This window comes from Diabrotica virgifera, chromosome 1, assembly GCF_917563875.1.
Source record: "Diabrotica virgifera virgifera chromosome 1, PGI_DIABVI_V3a".
In the NCBI taxonomy this organism is placed as follows: domain Eukaryota; kingdom Metazoa; phylum Arthropoda; class Insecta; order Coleoptera; family Chrysomelidae; genus Diabrotica; species Diabrotica virgifera.
In genome coordinates this window covers 24,843,670-24,857,623 of record NC_065443.1, presented here as the reverse complement: position 1 = coordinate 24,857,623, position 13,954 = coordinate 24,843,670, and the positions used below count along the sequence as shown (strand labels likewise).

Genomic DNA, 13,954 nt, shown 5'->3' with positions numbered 1-13,954 from the left:
GTGATACATCATTTGGAGGAACGTTTTCTCTTTAATTCAATTAATTAGGGAACTTGCATAAATTTTTAAATTCGAAAAAAATGTTATAAATCACAACACAACATAATTTAAAACATGTATCAAAGATAAAAAAGTTTTGTTTGTCTTTCGTTTGGCCCCTAAAGACGATTAAAAATTCAAATTAAAACAGGTGGTCCAAAACGCTTCGTGACGTCACTTGGTTTTACATTTACATTTTTCCAATAAAGTAAACAGAATTTTAAATTAGACGTTATAAACGTCAGTAGAAAATACATTTATGTGATGTTACAAGTGTTTTTGATCGTTTGAACTATTCATAGAAAAATTCGTACTTTTACAAAATGGTTTTATTTTCAATAGTAAACCTTCGTTCCTTTCCTTCGAAAACAGTATAAAACTACAATTTTAACAAACTGGTATATATTATTACAATGACATACGATAAATGTCATTAGAATATAAATATTTTTGACTTATTCCACGACGATGAGCTTGCCAAATACCCAAGTAGGTGGAGGCCAATAAACTAAAGAAGGAGAAGAAGAATATACCTAAATATAAGGTTGTGTCTAGGTATACGTTACCGTGTACGCAAATAAAAAAGTTAGAGTGTCAGTGATTTCTTATTTTTTATTTGTTTAGTGTTTGTTTTTAAATTAACTACGGGGTGTGGACAATTATTTAGTTCTTTTAATGAGTTTAAGAACATTTTAAAACAGTACGAAAAAGATAAGAGACTATAAATTAATATATATTTTTTTTAGTTATAAATGAAATAGTATGTAAGTATTACCGTAAAAGATTAAAATAAAAAGAAGACCTAAAGCTTTCACAATAATAATTAACTTGTTCTGAAGCTATTTTCCTTGTGGCATTTTTGTAATCAACTATTCTAAATGGGAACTAAGCCACAATTTAACCAAAAAATGATTTTATTAACGTTTCGACGTCTAAATCGGACGTCGTCGTCAAAATACAAAATATTAAATTAAACAAAAATGGTGTTGCTTAGTAAAAATTTTTTCTAATAATTTATTTAATCTGACTAATTTTTGTATTTTGACAATGACATCCGATTTGGACGTCGAAACGTTAATAAAATCATTTTTTTAGTTAAATTGTGGCTTATTTCCCATTTAGAATAGTTGATTATAATAATTAACTTACGTATAAAAATTATTTTAACAGTATTTTTTACGTGTTATGTCAACTAAATACATCTATTTATTTTGCTAACAATATATACTTTAATATATACATTGATTTATTACAATTAAGTTTGAAACATCTGAATAATTCTGCTTCCCTTCCTTTAACAAATATTTTTCTATCAAACACACGCTAAACATATCAAAATAGCATGTACCAAAATATACAGTCACTGCGCACGCTAAATAATAACGTCACTGGCTTGATGAAGTTTAATTCGCGTGTACATGCCTAACTTTTTTATTTGCGTACACGTTAGCGTGTACCTAGACACAGCGAAATATAACCATAATAATAACTAATGTAAAACTATGTGACGTCACGGGTCGTTTGAACTATTTTATACCGCTGAAGACTTTAAATACGTATTTCTAAGTTATTACGAGTTTTTGAACCGTGAAATTTTGGAAATCTCATTTTTAAACAAAACTGAACATTATTATGTAATAAAAAAAATTGTGCAAGTTCCCTATTATACATTACCAGAGAACGGCAGTTCTCGCCAGTGGCGCATACCCACACCCCCCTATACGCGACACTATATGTATATACACGAAATTTTTGATTTTCTAAATCTGACTGAATTGAAAATTGGGCCAACTTCCATCTTAAAGTTCAGGAAAAGACTCACCCATTCATATGTCAACCATTCATTTTGGTCCAAGTGTGTGGATTTTACGGATCTTCCTATTTAGGGTCTGTTTTCGTTCTCGTCCACAAAACTCCCAAAAACTTAAAAAATTGAAGTCCGACCTTTGCGGCTTCTAATAGTACTGATCATTACCTTTCCAACGCATGTCTAATTTTGAAAATCGGTTATACCATTCAAAAGTTACCGAGCTCAGAAATATGGCATCTATTCCCTATGGGAAAAACGGTTTCTCAAGCTCAATAATTCCTGTAATAGCTTTAGTTATCATACTTATTAGATCCATCAGATACTACTGATCAATACGTTTCAAACTCATGTTAATTGATCAAAATCGGTTAAGCCGCTTAGAAGTTATTAAGCTACAAAAGTATAATCCAATTAACGATTATTCCCGAAATGGTTTATGTAGTTGTAGCGGTATGACGCTAAATTTGATCTGGCAACGGGCAATCCGAGTTCATTTACCGGCCATCTCAATATTTTTTTTCAATCTATTTCGAAGAGAAAAATTCTAGTGTACATTCGATGGACACTCGATCATTTGGGCGATAATGCAATAAAGGTGACAACATACAATATTCCAGCTACAAAAGATCTGATATGAATATTACGTGGCGCAAAACAAAATTCTAGTTTTATTTTAAAAGAGTTTTCCATCATATTTGCTAAATTTGAAGTAAACAAAAGAGTTTCAAAATTCAAACTGTATCAAAGTTACTCTTTTGTGGAGCGCTTACTTCAAATTTAGCAAATATTATGGAAAATTCTTTTAAAATAAAACTAGAATTTTGTTTTGCATCAAAATGAAAATACATTTTCGCGCCACGTAATATTCATATCAGATCTTTTGTAGCTGGAATATTGTATGCGCCACTCATTTTTACGGCGTTTAGCGGTTTATTATTCTTGTATAAACTACACGTAATAGGATAATTAACTTCCTTTGAAATCAAAACCATGTTTTTCAGCACCCCTAAATGAGGAAACAGTGGAGCAAATATGGTGGAACTTTAAGGACATATTGAATGTAAATCTGCAACAACTGCAATCGAAACCATTGGGATGAAAAAAAAAAGAAAACAAAAAATGGATAACCCCAGACACATTACAACTAATAGCAAAATGAAAAAAAAAATAAAGAAGAAATGCTATAAAAGGAAGCAACCGAAGAAGGAAAAGCGCTTGAAAGAAAATACAAAGAAGAAATATAGCTGTTAAAAGCAAGCAAGAAGATATAAAAGAAAGTACGTAAATTATTACTTAAAACGTCAGAAAGAGCTAGGAAAGAAAACGACCTGAGAACACCGTAAACCATCATACGGAATATGACGGGGAAAATAATAAAAAGTAGTAAACAACTCAAGTAAATAATACAAAGATAGAAATAAGACTTAGAAGAAATATACTACGAAGAAATATAAACATACAAAAAATGGCAACGTATCTGGTGACAAAGTGAAAACCTCCTGATAGATTTAATAAAGACCGACACAAACGAGTCAGTAGAAATGTTACACAAACTGTTTAACAATATATGAGCCAACAATGAGCAACAAAAGGAATGGAACGAAAATATAATCTACTAATTATCTTGGAACAAGCTAGTGATGACAAAGAAATATACTTATAATGTTTATTGACTTCAAAAAAGCCTATAAATAATATAAGCAATAAAGACCGACACAAACGAGTCAGTAGAAATGTTACACAAACTGTTTAACAATATATGAGCCAACAATGAGCAACAAAAGGAATGGAACGAAGATATAATCTACGAATTATCTTGGAACAAGCTAATGATGACAAAGAAATATACTTATAATGTTTATTGACTTCAAAAAAGCCTTCGATAGTATAAACGGAAAACAAATGTGGAAGATTCTGGAGCTATATGTCTAACGATGAAATACATCAACCTAATCAAATTATTCTACAAGGGATACAGAGCTTTTGCCGTTTCGATTTCTGAAGAGGAAACCTCACTTCAGAAATCGAAACTTCAAATAAACTTTATTTAAAATAAAATTGTGCTTCTATCCAACAAAAATAGTAAATTGCATTAAGATGCTATAAGAAAATAACTTCAGAACAATATTTAATAAGTAGTTATCTGCTATTCACTGAAGAATAATAAATAACTTCCCATCGACATTTAGTATGTGGTAATCACTTACCTGAAGCCAAAGAACTCAATGATCCAGCCGTGCTGCCACCTCCTTCATAAGCATAATTCCTCAAGTCGTCGAAAGGTGGAGCATTAGGATCGCTATCAGCTCGTTTCTTGTGTTCCTCGATGAAGACTCCTACGTTAGGCTCTTGACCAACGCCCATGATAACTGCAATGCAAAATATAGAAGTATTAAGTTAAATAAATACAGAAACAAATTGTCACGGATATTATCATAAGTTATGTGTCTTATGGCTTATTCATGAAGGGGCGCAAGGGAATAAACGAGCAGATCTATTAACAAAACAAGGCTTGAAAGAAACTTTTGTAGGCCCAGGTTCAGAAGTGGCTGATAAGGAATCATCATCAAAGGAAATGCCACTCAAGTGCAAATGCAGACTAAATAATCAAGAATATTGATAAAAAACTGTCGAACAATTTTTGATGAACCTCAATAAACAAGACATCAAAACGGTCACTGAAATGGTTACTGGACATTGCCGTTTAAGAAACCACCTATACAAACTAGGTAAGGTGAATAAACCATGGTATAGAAAATGCGAAATGGAAGAATATACTCCTATACACATCCTACGCCATTGCAATGTGCTAAGTGATGCGAGGTAGGAATTTACTGGTCAACTGAGGTTTGAACCAGATGAGATCCTAAAACTAGTTTAAGGAAAAAAATGATGGGAGTATTCCAAAACAATGTATGGAATCGCAGCCCCTTAAATGTAGAAAGCGAGGAAGACCAAAAGCCAGTTGGACGGCCTGCATCCACAAAGCGATAAACGCAGGACACCTCAGTGACGACTTGTGGCAGAATAGGAAGATATGGTTTTCATGTACAAAGATAAATGGAAAACCAACACAGTTTTATACCAGTATAAAGTGGAGTCAGATAAGGCGACTCGTTAAGCCCACTGCTGTTTAATATAATAATGGACGAAATAATAGAAGCAGTATGTATGTGTGTTTAGATGTATGACCTTGATTTTTGAACCAATTGGCCAGTAGAAGCAGTACGTAAAGGTAATGGTTACAGTATGGGGAACAAAGAAATCCAAATATTATTTTATGCAGACGACGCCGCATTAATCGCCGAGACAGAAGACGATCTCCAAAGATTAACACACATCTTCAATACAACAGCCAAGAAATACAATGTGATAATACCAGCAGAAAAAACCAAATGTATGACAACATTTAAATACACAATACGATGTAAAATCGAAATTGATGGGAAAATAATAAAGCAGGAAGCAAGGTTTAGATATCTGGGAATATATATATCCAGTTACGGAAAAGTTGAAGAGGAAGTACGACAACGAAGCTTAAAAGTGAGTAAAGCGGCGGGGTCTCTTAATGACACAATCTGGAAGAACAAACACCTAAGACAAGACACAAAAGCAAGAATCTATAAAGCAGTAATATACCTATATTGACATACACGGCGGAGACAAGACCTGACACATCTAAAACGAGACAACTTCTAGAAACAACAAAGATGAAAATATTTCGACGAATATCAGGGAAAAGTCTGTTGGATATAGAAAGAAGCGAAAACATAAGAAGATCATGCAATGTAGAAGACATAAATGGATGGGTAACAAAACGGAAACAGGAGTGGAAGGAACACATTAGTAGAATTTCAGTGGATAGGATAGTACGAATAGCACGAGATAAGTCACCAAATGGACGGAGAAGTATTGGCAGACCAAGAAAAATTTAATATATAATAATAATAATTTTAACAATATAGGAGGCTAATATTGAAGAAGAAACAGGCTTTAAAGCCTACATACAAGAAGGAAGAAGAAGAAGGTTTTTATGGATCGGACATCGTCGGTCGACATTTTAAACTGATTATACATTATGCTCATACTTACATCCGATTTTTGGTGGTCCTAAATCAGGTAGAGGTCCTCCGATTGGAATTTGTAGAGGAGTAATATCGAAGGCAGTCATATCATCTTCACCGCCTCCTTCATCGTCGTAGTTAATAATGTTTTCCCTGACATCATCATCGGGGCCGGGGTATTTGATGTGAGCTTCTCTTCGTCTGTTGTACACGACGAATACGAGCACTAAGACTGGAACATTAGAAAACAAGTTAATATCGGTTAGGTGAGATTTGGTGCGAATATAAGTATTATTAGAAATGTTTAAGGTTTTTGAAATACAATTGAATCTAACGGTTATCAAAACAATAATAATTAATGTAGTAATGAAACACAGACTTACTCACAATCATTTAATAATACTTTGACGACCGGTTTCGATCTCTACACTATTCAGATCATCTTCAGGTCGGCGTTACAAGTAGTTAAATGTGTTTCATTACTACATTTAATATGGACTCACATATGCAACCCATTCAATATTTGAATAATATTAAAGTTACTAATATGGTAACTGTAAAAAGTTCTTGCAATTTTTTATTTGCTAGTTTGTTCTTTTTTTCTTAAAAAGTCATTTAATTCTTGATTGAATGCGTTGTTAGCACTTTATGTGGCATCCATATATTTCAAGAAATCATTCGATACAATGGAAACATGGACATTAACAAAGTTGCTAAAAAGAAGGCGAATAGACGGTCGATATATTGAGATCATTCAGGTTGAAATAACAAGAGGCTTTAGACAATAATAATAATAATATCGTATGGCATTTTTGCCAGGGAGATCCTTTCGGATAGTTCCAGCGCCAATTACATCTTTAACCCTGTTTCAAGTAACTAGTGTCGATGTACACTAGCCCAGGGAGACCGACGGCTTAACGTACTCTCCGAGGCACGGTGAGACGGCTCGTGTCATTATTGGAAATGAAAATGGTTTGTCTTTGGCAGGGATCGAACCCACGTCTACTGGCGTATGAGGCCAGCGTTTATGCCGGTACCCACGGCCGCTCACACAAAGAGCTTTAGACAAAGAAACGTATTACCCTACAGTTAGGCCTGTCAAAAAGTGGCAAAATTAAGGAGTGCTTGCCAAAAAACTCTATATGATAAAACTGAGATTTGTCAAAACTGAACAAGTCAAAAGGAAAGTAGTAGATTTGAGCTGGGTACCGAAAAAAAGCAAAAAGAAAACATTTTTTTAGTGGCATGGACTTTATGTCATTCAGCCAGTCACAATATGAGGTACTTAGTGTCATGTGTAGTGTGTGTGTTGAGTAAGTGTCTTGTTACTTTGCAAAGTCGACGTCCAAAAAGAAAACATAGAAAGTACAAGAGCAACATATAGACAGGACATAACAAAAGCTGGCGGAATACATTCGATAATTGGATGAGCAATTGCATGATTAGAGCATGACAACTGGAAAGATCTTAGGAAGGCATATATATTTTCAGAAATGAAGCATTGACAACCTGGAAAATAATCTTTCACGTGGAGCATCTATGACGGTTAGTAAATGACCAAAAAGTTATAAATTCTCAGGTCTCTCCTTTGGTGTACTCGATAGAGATTCAGGTAACAGCCTCTTTATTTTTCAGTTGCTTTTCAGTTCAATACTAATTGATGAAGATCATTTACCACGAAACTTATCCTAGTATGACTGAATCTTAAATTTTGTTAACATATATGGCAGAAATTCAGCTCTTTTATTAATATATGTCCATAATTTTTATTAAGTTTGGTAGATTTTGTAAATTTATATTAAAAACCCTAAACATTCTGATAATATTATTGTAAATAACTACAGTTATTTTGTACATGAACTAATAGGTGTGAACATGAACATCCAATCTATGAATCAGTGCTGTGAACAGTATAGTAAAAGTGAAGACCAGTTTTATAAGTATAAAAGCTTAACTGACAGGTTGTCACTTTTACCGAGGAATAGTTAAAACTATGTATATCTTTAAAATTTGTGCGTTTTGTAATATTCACTTCTATTTTTACATGCAATTTAACAGTTATCAAAATTAAAATCATTTGAAATTTTTCAACTTGTAAGTATACAAAATAACAGCATTTATCATAATTCAATTATTTGTAAATAACTTTCAAATGAATTTATTTTTAGAGTTTGATATACCTATATTAAATTTATTTTATATTTTTCATCTAATATACAAGTGTTATATAATAGTTTACAGAGAAAAACCAGAAAGCTATACACTAGCATATTATGTCAAATTGTATGATGTGGTAAGAGTACATATTAAATTTTTTATATATTGTTACGCCAGCCCTCATGCTACGCCCCTGTTCGAAAATTTCGGCTTTCGAGCGAGATGTACCTACAGCTGTCAAGACACTTCCACTGAAGAATGAAGCGGCTGTATATAAGAGAAATTAAAATTTAAGTAAGTATAAAATATAAATTTGCACGGTTAAATAAATAAATGTACTGCAAATAAATTATGAGATACGAGTGCTAAGTTGAAACTCATAGTACATTCTTTCACGGTTTTTGCTGTAAATTTTAAAGAACCGTTTGGATTGACATGAAATTTGGCATACGCATAGTTATGTCAAAGAAAAAAGTGATATGGTGCCGATGTGTGCGTTTGCTCTGGGGGTAAGTTTCACCCCATCTCGGGGGTGAAAAAATATATGTCCAAGATAAGTCCCGAAATGGATAAACTGACTAATTTTAAGTAACTTTTGTTCTATAGAGTTTTTTCACCAAATCAATACTTTTCGAGTTATTTGCAAGGGAATATGTTCATTTTTCAACAAAATAACCACTTTATTAGACGGTTTTCGCAAATAACTCAAAACGTAAGCATTCTGTCGAAAAAAATATTCTTAGCCAAACTATAGCCTATAAAAAAGTGAAAAAAACGGTGTATATATTAAGTCTATATACCTAGTAAAAGCAGAGTTATAGCTAATGAAAAATAGGTTCATATTGGAAAAATTCCAAATAGAATAATTCAATGTGAAATATCCAAATAATGAAGCATTCTTGGGAAAAACACATTACAACTTTTTTAAAGTGTATAAAAAAAGCTTTATTTCTGTTTTTATAAAAAAAATTTCTAGCATCAAATGTAAGCAAGTTACGCTCAAAATAAAGTTGGTCCCTTTTGTTTTGGCAAAAAAAATCAGGAAGATCACCCCCCAATTAGCAACTTAAAAGAAATTAATCGTTACCGCTTCAGAAGTTACTTTACTTATGTTGTGTTTATAATATGATCTGTAAGTTTCATCGATTCAAAGTGCTTATTTTTGAAAACATTTGGTTTTAAACTAAAATTTTTAAAAATTTTAATTTTGAAAAAAATGCTTTTTTTCAAAATAACTTAAAAATTGTTAGACATAACAAAAATCTTAACAATAAAAAAAATTCCGAATATTTTGTATTTTTTTGTTTTTCTGTAAGATAAAAATTTGTTAACATTCGACGTTTCTAAATTTGCATACACTCGTGATAAGTGACTCGTTCAAGCCCTTTTAACTACAGCTCTTTCAAAAATAAGGACTTTGAACCGATGAAACTTACAGATCATTTATGATCAATACATACTCGAGTAAAAAACTTGTGAAGTGGTAACAATTAATTTCATTTGAAATGCTAATTAGGGGGTGATTTTCCCGATTTCTTACCAAAAAAAAGGACCAACTTTATTTTGAGCGTAACTTGTTTACTTTTGATACAAAATTTTTTTTTTTAAACAAAAATAAGGATTATTTAAATACTTTAAAAAAATTAAAATGAGTTTTCCCCAAAAAAGTGCTTCGTTTCTTGGTTATGGTAGGTTAAAATATTCGATTTGGAATTTGACGAATATGAACCTATTTTTCATTAGCTATAAGCTAGCTATAAGCTATATTTCATCTGCTTCTACTAGGTATAGTGACCTAATATGTACACAATGCTTTTCACATTTTTACGTGCTATATTTTTAATAAGATTTTTTTTTCGACCAAATACTTACTTTTTAAGTTATTTGCGAAAAACCGCCTGAAAACGTGGTTATTTTGTAGAAAAATTAACATATTCTCTCGCAAATAACTCGAAAAGTACTAACTTGGCGAAAAACCTTTACAGAACAAAAGTTGCTTAGAATTATGTCATTTTGTCCATTTCCGGACTTATTTCGAACATATATTTTTCACCCCCAAAAGGGGGTGAAACTCACCCCTAGGACAAAAGCACACATCGGCACAATATCACTTTTTTTCTTTGACTTGTTAGCTATGTGTGTATGCCACATTTCACGTCTATCCAAGCGGTTCTTTAAAATTTATAGGTTTTGCAATAATTTGCCTTTAAAGATCGTATTATCAAGTGTGATTCCAAGAATGCACTTCTACATTCGATTAAAAAAGAGAATTAAAGAAATAGAGTAAACCGGAGTCCAGTTCAGTAAAGATTGGTTGTTTATTCTCCCTTGGCTATTTAACATTGCAAAGAACCCACCAGCGACCGGATCTTTCGAATGAATCAGTTTTTAAATAAGTTTTTTTAATTTTTTAACAATCCGAAAAAGCTTTTTACCTAAAAAAAACTACACCAGATAAAAAAACTAAAACTTACTAATATTCGGATAAAAACAAATTATTATGTAGTGTGAATTATTGACATATGCTTAATATAAAACTTTCTGTAATATTTAAGGTATTAGCTTAAAACTGTAGGTCAAACTTTTAAGATGTTTAATATTTCATTTCCTATTTTTATTTATTTTTGATTTTTTTATGATTTATTATTTGCTCTTATTTATAAAATAAGAGCAACAGAGATGAAATTCCTAAGGAGAAGCTGCAGAGTAACAAGGAGAGATAGAATAAATAACATAGAGATTAAGAGAAGAATGGGAGTGAACTCAGACATAATAGACTACATCGAACAGAAGAGATTAACCTGGTACGGACATGTCAGAAGAGCAGACCAAAATCGGTGGAGAAACCGAATAACAGAGTGGAGCCCGATAGGAAAAAGGGAGAGAGGCAGACCCCGAAGATACTTGAGATCAAGTAGACGAAGCAATGGAGAGAAGAAATCTACAGGAAGGGGACTGGCAAGACAGAAAGAGCTGGAGAGAAAGGTTGAGTGAAAACTGTGGAAATCCTTAGTAAATATATAATATTTCATTTCAAAATCATTTAGAAAATTTTAGGCAAATTAGTATTTTTAATTTTAATTAAGCCCAACAGCGCCAAGAAAGCATAACAATACATGGAGAACAAATTAAAAAATTTGCAAAATATAAATGAGCGATCACTCTGTAAATCACGGTGTCGAGTCCTGGACTGTCAATAAAATCGATCTAAATCGCCTTTCGAAATGTCGTGATATAGAAGAATTTTAAAAGTTACCTGGGTGGAGAAGATTCGAAACTCCACAATACTAGAACGTCTCAGCAAGACTACTGAGATCATAAAAAGCATCAAGCAGAGAAAGCTGGAGTATTTCGGACATGTAATGAGAGGTCCCAAGATCACTCTGTGATCGAAAAATTAGCGAAGAACTGAAAGGTAAGCTATAAAAGAGTGTGGAAAGGCCTGCGCTGACATACGATGATGAAATGTGCCTGTAAAGAGAGCCCAAGAAAAGAAGATGGAGGTAACTGAAACTAAACTAAAGTATCAAGATTTTTAAAATGAATTTCGGTTCAAAATGAAATATCAAGATAATATATCTAATAACGAATTATAACAAACATCTTAATAGTTTTTCGTTCTCTTTAATAAGTAAAGACTTACCTAGTAGTACTAACAAGCACACGATTACGGCTAAAATAAAATCGGTCGACGGCATTATAGCCCCAGCAGACGCCAATTCTAACTCGCAATGCCCTCCCGTGTATCCCGATGGGCACAGACATTCGTATCTTAAAGGTGGGTCATAGTCTCTACAGATACCACCGTTTACACATGGTAGCCACATGCATTCGTTTTCATTGATACAGGTACTTTCATGGAACTTGTAACCTTGCGGGCATCTAAATTAGGTGACATATAAACGTGATTAAAAGCTAGGTACTTACTCAACAGTCGAAGATTAGTCTCCCTTGCTTTGGCACTGAATCGTTTTTGTCAAATTCGATGTGATATAATCGTGCTTGAGGATACAGGAAGCTTTATACGTAAAGAATTAAATTATGACATTTTATATTATTAGCATGACTTCTAGGAAGTTATACGAACTTTTTGTTAGTGGCCAAAATTGAATAAAATAAATAAAAATAAAAGTTTTTTATATAATGAAAGAAAGAGTCAGAACAATCAATATTTAGTCCAGAAAGCTACTGCGTATCCGCTAGGAAAAATATTCCGATTCGCATTTTTTGCACAATGTTACTCAAAAAGGACCCCTTTCAATAAATTTGCATGTTGCCAGGATAGTCCTGTCGCCAGGGGGGTACAACGGCCTCCTTAATTCAGATGGACTTACCCAAGTTTTTTTTATATATTTTGACCCGTAAAATACGAATTTTTTGGGTAACAGTTGATCCGGATGTCGATAAGATTGTTATAGACAAAGAACTTGAGGAATTACATAACAGTGATTTCTCGCAAAACAAAACATCTTTTTGTATTATTTGGGTCATTCTAGGCAAAAAATGCTCTGAAGTTTTTTCGTAGGATGCATAATTTTCGAGATAACCGCGGTTGAACTTTCAAAAAATCGAAAAATTTCAATTTTTGAACCCGAATTTGATTAAAAAATAAAGTAGCGATTCTGCTTAACGCATTTGAAAGTTTAAGTCAAATTATATCGGTTTTGATTATTTGCATTGCTAAAAATTTATTATTTTATTGGTAAACAAAGCTATAAACACCTAGTGCGTGAGTGATGTTTTCAATGATTTCTCATTTAAAATCGAACGAGTAGGTAGAGTAGCTACAAGTGCAAGCGAGGCAATTTCTACGTAGCATGCGTTAAAACGCATGTATAAGCACGGGAAACACTACATGTTTATAGCTTTATTTAGCAATAAAAAAATTAATTTTTAGCAATGCAAATAATCAAAACCGATATAATTTGACTTAAACTTTCAAATGCGGTAAGCAGAATTGCTACTTTATTTTTTAATCAAAAGTTATTCGGGTTCAAAAATTGCAATTTTTCGATTTTTTGAAAGTTCAACCGCGGTTATCTCGAAAACTATGCATTCTACAAAAAAACTTGTAGGAATATTTTTTGCTTAAAATGACCCAAAAAATACAAAAAGATGTTTTGTTTTGCGAGAAATCGCTGTTATGTAATTCCTCAAGTTCTTTGTCTATAACAATCTTATCGACATCCGGATCAACTGTTACCCAAAAAATTCGTATTCTACGGGTCAAAATATACAAAAAAAACGTGGGTAAGTCCATCTGAATTAAGGAGGCCGTTGTACCCCCCCTGGCGACAGGACTAGGACCAAAAGTGGATCAAACATTTTTTAATCGTTTTTTTTCCTAAAATTATTTTTTTTGCATGGAACAAAGTTTTTTTAGGTTTTTTGGATCATTCCAAACAGAAAAGGTCTTTAGTGACTTTTCTCTAAAGTTGATAGTTTTTGACATATTAGCGATTAAAAATTGAAAAATTGCGAAATCGGCCATTTTTAACCCTCAAAAACTATGTGGAAAACTGAAAACTTGAATGTTGCCAAGGTAGATAGATATTCTTTAAACATCGATTGATGAAATCCCGAAGAGTTTTTTGCAATACAATTAATATTCGAAACTACTTTGTTTTTTAATTGCTAATCAAGCGTGCGCCACACTATGTTCCACCGTTGCATGTGTATACAGTATGGTGCAAATGAAAGGAATAAATTCGTTATTTCGTAAACCGTCGACTTTAAGGAAAAATCCCGAAACAGGTCGATTTTTATTTTTAAGTTATGATATTGTGGCATATATGGTATACTAGTGACGTGCTCCATCTGGGCGTGATGACGTAATCGATGATTTTTTTAAATGAGAATAGGGGTCGTGTGCTAGCTCATTTGA

The 13,954-nt window shown here is 32.6% G+C and overlaps 1 protein-coding gene across 3 annotated transcripts in view; it reads right to left on the bottom strand.

Moving 5' to 3' along the window:
- Window positions 1-13,954, bottom strand: part of LOC114324182 (neural-cadherin-like) — a 740,245-nt gene that overhangs the window by 13,815 nt on the left and 712,476 nt on the right. For 2 of the 3 annotated variants that reach the window (XM_028271940.2, XM_050655301.1), the window contains exons 10-11: window positions 5,942-6,145; window positions 4,057-4,218 (exon numbers count right to left, since the gene is read on the bottom strand). In XM_028271940.2, the coding sequence (XP_028127741.1) occupies window positions 4,057-4,218; window positions 5,942-6,145 (366 nt within the window). Of the gene's footprint in view, window positions 1-4,056; window positions 4,219-5,941; window positions 6,146-11,713; window positions 11,953-13,954 lie in introns of all 3 variants that reach the window. The other variant, XM_050655305.1, reaches the window with a different exon arrangement.